Genomic DNA, 14,667 nt, shown 5'->3' with positions numbered 1-14,667 from the left:
TGTGCACTAGCACTGAAAGGCTGCAGAAAGCCTCCGCTGTCTACTCCTGTATAGTGTTTGCAACCAATGTAGATGGATATGGATGGATGCACACTAATAGGAGAATTAATGAAAAATGAGCAGCAAAAAAACAAAAATAAATATGTATGAGGCAGAGGTGGCTGCAGGACACACTACACAGCATGAGCTGCACTCACACAGACCTTGCAGACAGCTGTGAACAGTGCTGCAAGGCAAAAGAAAGCTACAGTGGTTGATAATGTAGCCTGGGTAAAGCACAATATTATATAGCAAATCGCTATCTCTAACTGTTCCTCAGAGTTTTGAACAGCAGCCTGTCCCTAACTGAATTCACAGCAGAGTGAATCCAAAATGGTGGCGGCTTTTAGAGTGCATGCATCATGACATCATTTCAGCAGCCAATCACAGCCATGCCATTAGTTTAACATGCGTACATGACTAACAGGATGTGCCCACACTTCTGAGGATTCCTCATTGGCTGAATCAAATCAAACTGGCTCATAGCATTATGGGAACTTTCGATTCCGGTATTCGATAAGCAAAAAGTATCGGAACTCAGTATCGGAATTCCGATACCGCGAATATCGGCCGATACCCGATATTTGCGGTATCGGAATGCTCAACACTACTAGTGTCGTAGCTGTTTTCGTTCGGACCAAAGTCAGTTCTGCCAGATCACCAATGAGTCCGAATTGTGAGGTTTTTCGCCCTTCTGATGACAAGCGCTTGGAGACAAAAGGACTCGACACACAAGCCGTGGTCAAATCAGTTTATCTGACGTAATGAAATACAAGGAATGTTTTTATACCATTAACAGCAATATGTGACTCTATGGAGCTCATTTGGCCCCCACCATCACCTCAGGGTTGTACCTTGTTTACAATGTACACAGAACACGTTGTTGAGAACACATATGATAACAAGTATAGTTTCCTTGAAGACAGAGACTAGTAGTCTACATAAGAATAACACATAGTAATAATAAGGCAAAAGGCAATTGAAGTCTTAAAGGCAATTAAAGGGATATAAAGGCAAACTATTAACTCTTCTATATCACTAGTGATAGACATATAAAAAAAACATGAAACTAAATGAAATGGTTAACTGTATGTAAACCATGTGTCATTTCATGACGGGTTGGGGAATGATTTTACAAAAGCTGACAAATGTTTCAGCGGCTATTCAGCTATGAAGAACTGTATGAATTATAAAAATTTATATATATATATTTATATGTGTCTCTATGACATGTATGTATGTATCTATATATATATATATATATATGTATTCTATGTGTCTATATCTATTCTTTCCTTTGTGTTTGAAAACCTGTCATTGAGCTCCATTGTATGTCCATTCTGCAAGCCTGCGAGAAAATCTCGGCAGACGGATGTTAAACGGATGCTTAGATGCGATTAAAATCGCATCATCACAGGAAATTCGGATGACAGACGGATCCCTGGTCAAGAAACCTTTGTGCGATTTCGGTTTGTTAAAATCGGACCGATTTTTTTATCGTTATGTGTGACTCCAGCCTGAGTATGAGCCCTTTCAGTGGCATTACTAGAGTCAGATGGGCCTCTGGTATAAATGTTCCCCATTCTGGGCCCCTTTCTTGGTATATATGTCCCTTACCCTGGGCCCCATCCTGGTATATAGATCACCTATCCTGGGCCCCATCCTGGAATATATATATATGTCCTCCAATTTGATATATATGCCTCATATCCTGGTATATATATATATCACCTATCCTGGGCCCCATACTAGTATATGTATCCACCCATCCTGATATGTACAGTATGTTCCAGATCCTGGTATATATATCCTGGTATATATGTCGCCAATTTTGCTGCTGTTCTTTAATGCATAGAGAAAAAAATGATTATACTCCCCTTCCTTCCGCTCCCCTGCTGCATAACATCTTCTTTTAAAGCTGGCAGCTGACTTCAGTGTGCAAGAGATGGAAGTTCATGACATCACTGCCATGCTCCCCCAGTCACGTGCATACCGATGTCAACTGCTGGCCTCCGATTGTCTGGCAGCATGAACTACAGCGTACAGACTCGCAGGTCTCTGCACCGCCATACACTTCAGCTGAATGTGCGTTTGAAGAAGCACATCCAGTTGAAGTTTGCATTGGCGTCGGCGGGCTCCTCACCCGCATGAACCCAGCTGCAGTCAAGACTACTGTGACTGCAATTGTTATGTCCCTGCTTTCAATTCTACTAATAGAATTGTATAGTATACTCTATGAGGGGAATATATACAAGTAGACATTAGTGGCTGATGATGACATACAGCAACGCAATAAGTAGTGCATAGAACTCTTAGAATCTACATACAGAGACATTTTCCCACAGAAGTTTTACTTCTTCATAAATTTGTACATGCTGAGTACAGCTGAGCATACAGTACATACAGTATATTTCAAGGAATCCAACAATAAATTATGTTTCTGTATAAAATCAGAGGTATATAGAGTTACAATAGAAACTTCACATACTTCTATGAAAACCCTATTACATTTCTGTAAAAAACTTACAAAATGCATATGAGCACTAAGATTGTAACAAATGATGCTACAAAGTGGTTATGTTAGTTGGGAGTATGAGTATTTTCAGAAAACAGATGTGTCAGGAGAATACAGGGATCCCATTGTATTACCTGATCATTAGTAACATAAGGGATCTTGATGGAGTATATTCTTATTATTACTATGCAGTGTAGTGAGTGCTCCCATGCACTTCAGAGAAGCGCTCAGTGGCTGTAGAGCACGTGTCCATTAAGAATACTGCTCAGTCTATACATCTGCATGCTAGGAGCTTTGCTGTGCAGTCAGAAAGTCAGGATGTGGTTGGTCATAAATAATGTACAGTCTTTTGAGTATTAGGCTGTGTTCACACGTTGCGTTTTTTTTTGCGTTTTACCCGCGGATTTACCAAAAAATCCGCTCAAAAAACGCTTAAAAGAAGCCTCCCATTCATTTTAATGCATTTTGCACTTTCTGTGCATATTGATGCATTTTTTTCCGCGAAAAAAACGCTTTGCGGTAAAAAAACGCAGCATGCTCATTAATTTCGCTGTAAATTCCGCATTTCTGGCTATTTTAGATTTGTCTGGGGACGCCCCGGAAAAAATTGCAGCAAAAACGCGCGTTTTCTGGGAAGGAGTTCGGTTTTTATGCAGAAATGCCCCTCTATCTTACTTTCTGCAGACCATGGCAGTATAATGTATAACTGTAAGCAAATACCTGAAGGTTATGCATTTGTCCAGGTTGTGTCAGTACAAGTGTGCAGAATGTGTATTGTTAGCGTGTTGTACATGTGTGTAATGTGTGTGATGTGAATGTTTGCTGGAGTGTATGCAGGGTCTGCAGGACCGCTGTGCAGAGTTGCGTGTACAGGTTGTTTGCTGACTATATATGGACAGTATGTAGAGTTTATATAGACGTGCAGAGTATTTTCAAAAACAGTCGTAAGTTTTCCCCTTTGTCTTCTGCTTTTGGTTTGTTTGTCCTCGATGTAACATGATGAACAAATGTATAATCGGCAGCTTCTGCATTAAATTTGAGAGGTTTTCGGTGCATTTTGAAGATTTTGTTTTAGGCACCAAAATTGCTTATTCCTCCACTGCTGAAGACAGCAGATAAGTGCCCCGAACAGGGCATTGTCCAGTTTAGTGCCGCACGCAGCATTAATTTTTGGGCAGTCCGAATTGCGGGTAAACCACAAAAACCTGTAAAGGAGTGATGAATAAAACTGATTATACTCCATAATCCTGCACTATTATCATTTTCCTTTTCAATGTGGAGGTACACTCTAAAAGGGCTGAGATAACAGACACAACCTATGGATGTGGTGGCACTGTTTTTAAAAATAAAATAGATTTTTTGTTTATCTAATCCTCGACAACCCTTTAAATCAAATATGCCTCACAGTATGAGCATGTCATCATATCACTTTATTTCTTTTGGGTTTGTCTCAATAATGCAACGTGGTCACAATATAATGAAACATTTTTTTTCCTTTAGTTTGATAGAGTTGTTCGAATTTACAGGAGAATATGCATCTAGAACTCCCAGCATACAAGGAGGGTATCAGGCTGCCGGTATAGCCGTTTCCCTGGCATTTGCCTTTGTGGGAGGTACTGTAGTAGGTAAGGAAACATTCACACTCACTCTCATGTGGGACATATCTCATACTATGCTCATAGAGTTTTGAAGATTTTTCTTTGTCGATCTGCATTTGGAAAATATTATTATTCATTTTTCTGGAAAAAAGTATTTATATATATGTTATTCAATTATACAGCACAATTAATTCCACAGCACTTTACAGACATCAGCATCACTGTCCACAATATCATTTCAATATTTACCCCTGCATTTACACTTCTGTTTGTGTCTACCGCTATATATACTGTACTTTTCTGTGTCCACCCCTGCATATACTCTTCTGTCTGTGTTCATCGCTGCATATACACTTCTGTTTGTGTCCACCTCTTCATATACTTTTCTGTCTGTGTACACCTCTGCTTATTCTCTTTTGTGTGTGCCCACCCCTGCATATACTCTTCTTTCTGTGTCTACCCCTGCATAAACACTTCTGTCTGTGTCCACTCCTGCTTATACTCTTCTGTCTGTGTCCACCCCTGCATATACTCTTCTGTCTGTGTTCATCACTGCATATACACTTATGTTTGTGTCCACCTCTTGATATACTTTCCTGTCTGTGTACACCTCTGCTTGTTCTCTTTTGTGTGTGCCCACCCCTGCATATACTCTTCTTTCTGTGTCTACCCCTGCATAAACACTTCTGTCTGTGTCCACTCCTGCTTATACTCTTCTGTCTGTGTCCACCCCTACATATACGTTTCTGTTTTTACCCACCCCTACATAAACACTTCTGTTTGTGTCCACCTCTTGATATACTTTCCTGTCTGTGTACACCTCTGCTTGTTCTCTTTTGTGTGTGCCCACCCCTGCATATACTCTTCTTTCTGTGTCTACCCCTGCATAAACACTTCTGTCTGTGTCTACTCCTGCTTATACTCTTCTGTCTGTGTCCACCCCTACATATACTTTCTGTTTTTACCCACCCCTACATAAACACTTCTGTTTGTGTCCACCCCTGCATATACTCTTCTGTGTCCACCTCTACATATACTCTTCTGTCTGTGCCCACCACTGCATATACTCTTCTTTCTGTGTCCACCTCTACTTACTGTACACTATTCTGTTTGTGTCAGCTAAAAATACTGAAGATGTACTATGGTCAGTAATCTCTGTAGCTCAGTAAAACACATACTCAAGAAATATATCTAATCTATGACACTTTTTTCAACTCATGTAGGACTTTTCCTGAAATTGCCATTTTGGGGGGAACCATCAGATGAAAACTGCTTTGATGATGTTGTGTACTGGGAGGTAAGGTTACTTTCACTGCATAAAATGCAATAACCATTGTAAAAATAAATTTGGTAATATTAATCTGATTGATATAAGTTTTACAATTCAGCAGTGACAGATATGGTATATGGTACCATAAGTTTTAGCTGTGATAAGTTTTACAGTTCAGCAGCGACAGATATGGTATAGGGTACATACAGGTGTGTGAAAAAGTGTTTGCCCCTTCCTGATTTCATATTCCTTTGTGTGTTTGTCACACTTAAATGTTTCAGATCACCAAATAATTTTAAATATTAGACAAATACAACACAAGTAAACACAAAATGCTGTTCTTAAATGAATTATTAAGGGAAAAAGAAATCCAAACCTACAGGGTCCTGTGTGAAAAAGTTATTTCCCCCACCTTAAAGCATAAATTAACTGTGGTTTTTCACAAATTTGGGAACTGCCACACTTGTTCTCAATCAAGAAATCACTTAAATAGGACCTGCCTGACAAAGTGCAGTAAACCAAAACCCCCTCAAAAGCTAGACATCATGCCGCCATCCAAAGAAATTCTGGAACAAATGAGTAGCAACGTAATTGAGATCTATCAGTGTGGAAAAATGATAAAACTATTTCTAAAGCTTTGGGACTCCAGCGAACCACAGTAAGAGCCATTATCCAAAAATGACAAAAACATGGAACAGTGGTAAACATTTCCAGGAGTGGCCGACCGTCCAAAATTACTCCAAGAGCACTGCAACCACTCATCCAAGAGGTCACAAAAGACCCCACAACAACATCCAAAGAACTGCAGGCCTTACTTGCCTCATTTATGGTCAGTGTTCATGACTCCACCATAAGAAAGAGACAGGGCAAAAATAACCTGCATGGCAGAGTTCCAAGATGAAAACCACTGCTGAGTAGTAAGAACACAAAGGCCCATGTCAGTTTTGCCATAAAGTGTCTTGTTGATCTCCCAATACTTTTAGGAGAATACTCTGTGAACTATAGTGCCAAAAATTGATCTTTTTGGAAGGTGTATGTCCCATTACATCTGGTATAGAAGTAACACAGCATTTCAGAAAAGGAACATCATACCAACAGTAAAATATGGTAGTGGTAGTATGATGGTCTGATGCAGTTTTCCTGCTTTAGAAATTGAAAGACTTGGTATGGTAAAAGGAACCATGAATTCTGTTATCTACCAAACAATCCAGAATGAGAATGTCCAGCCATCTGTTTGTGACCTCAAGCTGAAGTGCACTTGCATTATGCAGCAGGACAGCGATCCCAAACACACCAGGTAGTCCACCTTTGGGTGGCTTAATAAAAAGAAAATTAAGGCTGAGTGCACACGTACTTTTTGGCCATGCGGATTTTTCCGCGCAGAATGGAAGAAATCCGCAGGTCAATTGACTTGCATTTTTCTTGCGGATTTCTTCCATTTTTCATGTGGTTTTCTTGCGGTTTTCCACTGTGGTTTTCCCCCTGCGGATTTGGTGACAGAGGAGATGGAAAACCGAACAAAAGAAGTAACATGCTGCGGATTTTGTACCACAGGAAACCGCACGGAAAAATCCGCAGCGTCTGCACAGCAGTTTTTTTTTCATTAATTTTAAGGCTACTCTACATCACAATGCGGATATGCAACGTTTCTGTGTGGTAAAATCCGCTGCGGATCAGCTGCAAATCTGCATCGTGTGCACACAGCCTAAGACTTTGGAGTGGCCTAGTTTTGCGTTTCATTTTTTCGCTCCCCTTCTTACCAGAGCCATAGCTTTTTTTTATTTTTCCATCAATATGGCCATGTGAGGGCTTATTTTTTGCAGGACGAGTTGTGCTTTTGAACGACACCATTGGCTTTACCATGTCGTGTACTCGAAAACAGGGAAAAAATTCCAAGTGCAGTGAAATTGCAAAACAAGTGCAATCCCACACTTGTTTTTTGTTTGACTTTTTTGCTAGGTTCACTAAATGCTAAAACTGATCTTCCATTTTGATTGTCCAGGTCATTACGAGTTCATAGAAACCAAGCGTATCTAGCTTCTCTTTTATCTAAGTGGTGAAAAAAAATTTCAAAGTTTGCTAAAAAAAAAAAAAAAATTGCGTCTCCATTTTTCGTGATCTCAGGCTTATTTTTTGCGTGCCGAGCTGACAATTTTAATGATACCAGTTTTGTGCAGATTTGTTCTTTTGATCGCCCGTTATTACTTTTTAATGCAATTCACGGCGACAAAATTCTGGTGATTTGATTTTTTTTCTCGCTACGCCGTTTAACAATCAGGTTATTCATTTTTTTATTGATAGATCGGGCGATTCTGAACTTGGCATTACCAAATATGTGCATGTTTGATTTTATTTTTATTGTGTTATTTTGATTGGGGTGAAAGGGGGTGATTTAAACATTTATTTTTTTTTATTTTGTTATATTTTTAAACACTTTTTTTTTTTTACTTTTGGCATATTTCAATAGCCTCAATAGGAGGCTAGAAGATGCCACAACTGGATTGCCTCTGCTACATAGAGGTGATGCATAGATCACCTCTAGGTAGCAGAATGGCAGCATTGCTATGAGCGCCGACCACCGGGTGGCGCTCATAGCAATCTGCCATCAACAACCATAGAGGTCTCGAGGAGACCTCTGGTTGTCATGGCAGCGCACTGATGACCCCCGAGTACGTGACGGTGATCGTCGGTGCGGTCATCCTGAGGCTGTAGTGAGGTAATGTGTATTGGGGTATTTACCCTATTAGAGCGGGTTGTTTGCCCGTTGGTGCAGCACTAGGTATTGCTTACTGCTCCATTCCCCCACACACATGAGCCATGTTAGTATTGCCCTAGGGCAGCAGTGGTAGCTTTTGATCCATATTTTAGTTACCTCATTGGAAGGCACATATATATTACATATAATATATGATGGGCAATTGCCCTCTCTGATGTATGGTAAATTCCTTTTTGGACCCATTTGGATATAATATGTGCCTTTCTTTCATATGGATTAGATATCCAATAACCACTAAGCATGGCAGCTCAGGTGGACCTTGGTAGGTCCTGCTTGTTTTTGTATTTGCACTATTGCACTTTTGACTGTCTTTGCACAAGTTCCCCATTTTTGTCTTGTCTTGTCCATGGTTTAATAAAAATAATTTGTAATTTTATTAATATGGATCTATGGTCGCAATTATTGTTGTGGTTTCCACATCCTCGCTCTACATACCATAGCGATTGATCCTAGATTGTCCGAATATAGCGACACCTGTATGGCAATATATAACATTCAGGATGCAGCTTTGTACCGTTGCTATTGTAATTTGTCATTTATATGTATAAAAAAGCTTCCTTCTCATCCCCCAATGAGGGTGGACTTTTTATCCTTCCTACAAAAGGAATGGCAAATGGCAGCTGGGGTGAAGTGTACGGCATGAACAGTTCATAACAGGCTCCTAGAGACAGGGTTCAAGTCATGTAAAGCTAGAAAAAAAACTTTCATCAATGATAAGCAAAGGAGAGCCAGGCTGAAGTTTGCAAAAGATCATAAGAATTGAACCATAGAGGACTGGAGTAAGGTAATCTTCTCTGATGAGTCTCCTTTCCCAATCACGCCTCACCACCTGTGCACTTGACCCCATCCCTTCCCACCTGCTTCCCAACCTCACTAACATGATCATTCCAGCCCTAACCTATCTCTTCAACCTATCCCTAACTTCGGGTACCTTCCCCTCTGCCTTCAAACATGCCACCATAACACCCATCCTCAAAAAATCAAACCTTGACCCAACTTCTATGCCCAGCTATTAGCCCATATCACTGCTCCCATTTGCTTCCAAACTCCTTGAACAGCATGTTCATGCTCAACTTTCCTCCCACCTCTCATCTAACTCCCTCCTTGACATCCTGCAATCTGGCTTCCGCCTCCACCACTCCACTGAAACTGCCCTGACAAAAATTACTAATGACTTACAGCTAGAGTTGAGCGACTTTTGGTTTTTTAGGGTCGAGTTTCGTTTCGTGAAACCCGACTTTTCCAAAAGTCGGGTCGAGCAAGATCGGCCGATTATAGGGAAAAGTCGGGGTCGTCCCGAAACACGAAACCCAATGTAAGTCAATGGGGAATAAAAGTCGGCAGTGAGAGGAGGACAGGAAACACACCTACAGTGCCCATTTGAATGCCAAAAGCATCAATTCTTCTTACTTAAGCTTGTCAACCTTAATTAACTTCATAATACAAGTTACGCACTGAAAAATGGGGGTTATTTGGCTAAAGTTGTGGGGGGGTAGGGCTGGCTCCAGGTTTTCATGTGCCCTGGGCGAAAGAGCGCCCCTTTAACACATACCACAACTCATCATGCTCCGATACGGCAGAGAAATAGCGGTATAGTACAATGAAAAATACTTCACTTTTTACATCTCATGACGAGGCCCATCTATTTCTCCATACAGAATCATTGGTCCCATATAATGTTTGAAACAGTATATGATGAGCTCCACATAATGCTACAGTATATGTTGGTCCCCATGGATGAAGCTCCACTGTCTTATGGGCCCAAATAATGCTCCAAACATAATGGGCCCCATTTCTAATGCTCTAGTGTATAATGGGCCCTGTAAATGCTGCTCCAGTGTCTAATGTCCACCTTTGGAATGTTCCAGTGTATGGTGGGCCCCATCTATCATTCTCCAGAGTATAGTGCTCCCCAAAAATTGCTGTCCCAACATTGAAAACAATCAAATAAATCTCCTCGCTAGGGAATCCCTGTACTAGTCTGGACTCCTCGTCGTCCCCATCTTCCATCTCACTGCACAGTATTTCAACCTTGCAAGTGCTGTGATCCTGAGCAAGCAGGGGGGGCCCACTCGTTGGCGACGGCACTGGCACAGAGCCCCTGATAGTACGGTGGTGTGTCTGATGGCGGGTGGGCCGAACCTGCACTTTCATCTGCAGCTTCCTCTTTGTCACCGTGTAAGATGGAACTGTATATGGGAAGGGTAACCTGAGTTTCATCAGGGTCAGATTCAGGCCGTGTAGCGTGCGAGGGGAATGTAGTAGTCTGGGTCAATGTACCAGCAGATTCATCGAGCAGTGGCTGTGCATCAGTGCACTCCATGTCAGATTCATCTTGGCCTGGGTAATTCACCATTTCACTTGATAATCCAAGCATGGTATGTGAAAACAGCTCCATGGAGTAATCAGTAGTATGGCCTGCGTCATCCTTCAATCTTGGTTGGGGTGAAGGACACAAGGAAAGGTGTGGTTCATGAACATGAGCCTCCAATGACGACTCAGTGCTTTTACTTTTTACAACTTCAGAAGAGGAGGCGATAGAGCTGGAGGCTGAGTCAGCAATGTAAGACAAAACTTTTTCCTGATGCTCTGGCTATAAAAGCGGTTTGCCAACTCTTAGAAAACTAAGCCTTCGAGGCCTTGTGGAGCCAGACGATGACGCAGGCTCAACACCTCCTACATTCGGTCCTATTTTGCTCTTGCCACTACCATCAGATCCACCACCAACACCATCATTACCAGCTGCCAACCCCCGCCCAATTCCACGGCCTCTTCCACCAGCCTTCCTCATTTTTTGTAGAAATGTAGACAAAATCCAACAAACTATATAGTAATGTAAAACAAGGTACAAGGTGTCTATAGGACAGGGGAGATTTTGAATTTCTGCACACACTTGTGGACACTGGACACTTATGGATTGTGTGAGGCCCACTGAATATCAGAGCGCTATGTCACAGGCTCGATGGCACAGGTGTGAAAAAAGTGACTACAGGATAAGGGAGATTTTGAATTTCTGCACACACTAGTGGACACTGGACACTTTTGGATTGTGTGAGGCCCACTGAATATCAGAGCGCTATGTCACAGGCAGAAATTGGCTAGTGTATCACAAACTACAAGGTGTATGTAGAATTGGGCAGAATAGGAATCTCCCTAGAGTGTAGGTCTGTAAGAACGGAACAAGTCCTCCACTTATCCTTCCACAGTGACACACAGATAGCTTCACTGTGGCCGTGATAACAGCCGTTACACGGTACTGAGAGGAGCGTGCAAGTATACGGCTGTCCGGTGTACGTAAAATTGTCAAGCTCCGTGTTTTTTAAGTATACGGACTGACACACGCTGTCTCTCTATAGTTTTGAATGTGATCAAACAGCAAATATATTTAACTGTTTGAAAGCTAGACAAAACTAGTAGGAGCAGGTCTGTAAGAACGGAACATGTCCTCGACTTATTCTCACAAAGTGACACACAGATAGCTTCACTGTGGCTGTGATAACAGCCGTTACACGGTACTGTGTGAGGAGCGTACACCGCTGTATGGTGTGAAAAAATGCACGCTCAGTACCTCAGCAGGAAAAAAAAAAAAAAATTGGGATTGCTTTTAAAAAAGCAGTTTGCAGAGCAGTGGGTAAACAGCAATGCAGCTGTCAGGAAGCCTTAGAAGGCAGCCTAACAACCAACACCGCTGATCCACCACAATATAGCCTCCCCTTGCACTGCACACACAGTGACTGGTGTGTTGTACAGGCAAAATCGCTAGCAGCAGAAGCAGTTTTTTTTTCTTCTTCCCTGCCTAACGCTCTCCCTACAGAATCAGCAGCAGCAACCTCTCCCTATGCTAAGATCGGCAGAAGTAAGATGGCGGTCGGCGTGCACGCCCTTTTATAACCCCTGTGACGCCCACCAAAGCAAGCCAATCACTTGCATGCCCTTCTGAAAGATGGTGGCGACCCCTGCCTATGTCATCACGTTGCCCACAATGTCTGTGGATCCTGATTGGCTGAAAAAGAGCGCAAAACAAACTTTTGAAACGCGACTTTGGCGCGTAAGTCGCCGACCTCGTGGCCGACCTTATCCTAGGGTCGGGTTTCGTTTCATGAAACCCGACTTTGCCAAAAGTCGGCGACTTTTGAAATTTTTCGACCCGTTTCGCTCAACTCTACTCACAGCCAAAGCTAACAGACAGTTCTCCATCCTCCTCCTTCTTGACTTGTCCTCTGCCTTTGACCCAGCTGACCACTGCCTACTGCTACAGATTCTTTCTTCCCTTGGCATCAAAGACCTTTGCCCTGTCCTGGATTTCCTCATACCTTTCTGGCCGCACATTCAGCGTTTCCCACTACTACACTACCTCCTCATCCCGCCCCTCTCTGTTGGAGTCCCCCAAGGCTCTGTCCTGGGGCCCCTACTTTTTTTCATCTATACTCTTGGCCTAGGACAACTCGTAAAGTCCCATGGCTTCCAGTACCACCTGCATGCAGATGACACTCAGATCTACCTCTCTGGCCCAGATGTCACCTCTCTGCTGTCCAGAATCCCAGAGTGTCTATCAGCCATATCCTCTTTTTTCACCTCTCGCTTCCTAAAACTCAACGCAGACAAAACTGCCTCGGAGTAACTCTCGACTCTGCCCTGTCTTTCAAACCGCACGTCCAGTCTCTTGCCACCTTCTGTCGCCTCCAACTCAAAAATATTTCCAGAATCCGTCCCTTCCTCAGTCCTCAATCTACTAAAACTCTTGTACATGCCCTCATCATCTCCCGCCTTGACTACTGCAACACTCTCCTCTGTGGCCTCCATGCTAACTCTCTTGCACCACTCCAGTCCGTCCTTAATTCTGTTGCCTGACTAATCCACCTCTCTCCTCGCTACTCCTCTGTCTCTCCCCTCTGCAAATCCCTCCATTGGCTCCCAATTCCCCAAAGAATCCAGTTCAAACTACTAACACTGACCAACAAAGCCATCCACAACCTTTCCCCTCCCTATATCTCTGAACTAATCTCCCAATATCTTCCCTCACGTACTCTTCGATCCTCCCAAGACCTCCTACTCTCCTCCACACTCATTCGTTCCTCACACAACCGCCTCCAAGATTTCTCCCAAATATCCACTATCCTCTGGAATGCCATGCCTTAACATGTCCGATTATCCACCACCCTCGGATCCTTCAAACGGAACCTGAAAGCCCATTTTTTCAGGAAAGCTTACAGCCTGCAATGACCATTCTGCCGCCTCATCACCACCAGAGCTGCTGCACCCCCCTCTCTCCTCTGTACCAGTCCGTCATTGTAAATTTGTTGTGGAAATTTGTTTACTGTTAACGATATCTATAACTTTGTACGTAACACCCCTTCTCATGTAGAGCACCATGGAATTAATGGCACTATATAAATAAATAATAATAATAATTTTCAGCTTTGCCCACCACCTGGTCGACTTATGGTTAGACGGAGACCTGGAGAGGCGTACAAGCCACAGTGTCTTGCACCCACTGTGAAATTTGGTGGAGGATCGGTGATGATCTGGGGATGCTTCAGCAAGGCTGGAATTGGGCAGGTTTATTGTTTGAGAAGGATGTATGAATCAAGCCGCATATAAGGATATCCTGGAAAAATAGTTGATTCCTTCTGCTCAGGCAATGTTCCCCAACTCTGAGGACTTTTTTTTCCAGTAGGACAATGCGCCATGCCACATAGCTAGGTCAATCAATGTGTGGATGAAGGACCACCACATCAAATCCCTGTCATGGCCAGCTCAATCTCCAGACCTGAACCCCATTGAAAACCTCTGGAATGTAGTCAAGAGGAAGATGGCTAGTCACAAGCCATCAAACAAAGAATAACTGCTTAAATTTTTGTACCAGGAGCGGCATAAGGTCACCTAAAAGCAGTGTGAAAGACTGGTGGAAAGCATGCCAAGATGGATGAAAGCTGTGATTGAAAATCAGACAAACTGAAAATTTTGCAGTGGTCTCCTAATTTTTGCCACAGATGTACGATATATATATATGTGTGTATATACTGTATATGTATATATATATATATATATATATATTGTATATATAATATATAAAGCTCAATGTTGGTATGTATGTATGTATGTGTGTGTGCATGTATGTGTGTGTGTATGTCCAGGATTGGCATCCGCACCGTCGCAGCTACAGCCACAAAATTTGGCACAGTCACACGTCTGGACCCCGAGTGTCCTAAGCTATGTTGTGAGGCGAAATTTTAACCCCGCGCTTTCCAATTCAACAAACAATTTTGCCCCTATCTACATAATGGGGAAAAAGTGTGTGTGTATCAAGCCCTGCCCCTCATTATTATGTCATAATGGTTGCCATGGCGACGCTGATGTCATCATAGGTTGCAAGCCCCGCCGCTCATTATGATGTCATAATGGTTGACTATGGGATGGAAGCTGTGTGATGGGTATATGGGCACTTGACTATGGGACGGAGGATATG

At 42.6% G+C, this 14,667-nt stretch overlaps 1 protein-coding gene across 2 annotated transcripts in view; it reads left to right on the top strand.

Moving 5' to 3' along the window:
* RHCG (Rh family C glycoprotein) overlaps positions 1-14,667 on the top strand; it is a 363,392-nt gene that overhangs the window by 320,412 nt on the left and 28,313 nt on the right. For both annotated transcript variants that reach the window (XM_073568698.1, XM_073568697.1), the window contains exons 8-9: positions 4,055-4,179; positions 5,376-5,449. In XM_073568698.1, the coding sequence (XP_073424799.1) occupies positions 4,055-4,179; positions 5,376-5,449 (199 nt within the window). The remainder of the gene's footprint in view (positions 1-4,054; positions 4,180-5,375; positions 5,450-14,667) is intronic.

This window comes from Dendrobates tinctorius, unplaced genomic scaffold (genome assembly GCF_039654945.1).
Source record: "Dendrobates tinctorius isolate UK_male_01 unplaced genomic scaffold, ASM3965494v1 ptg000022l, whole genome shotgun sequence".
NCBI classification, from domain to species: domain Eukaryota; kingdom Metazoa; phylum Chordata; class Amphibia; order Anura; family Dendrobatidae; genus Dendrobates; species Dendrobates tinctorius.
This window is presented reverse-complemented; position numbering and strand designations above follow the sequence as displayed.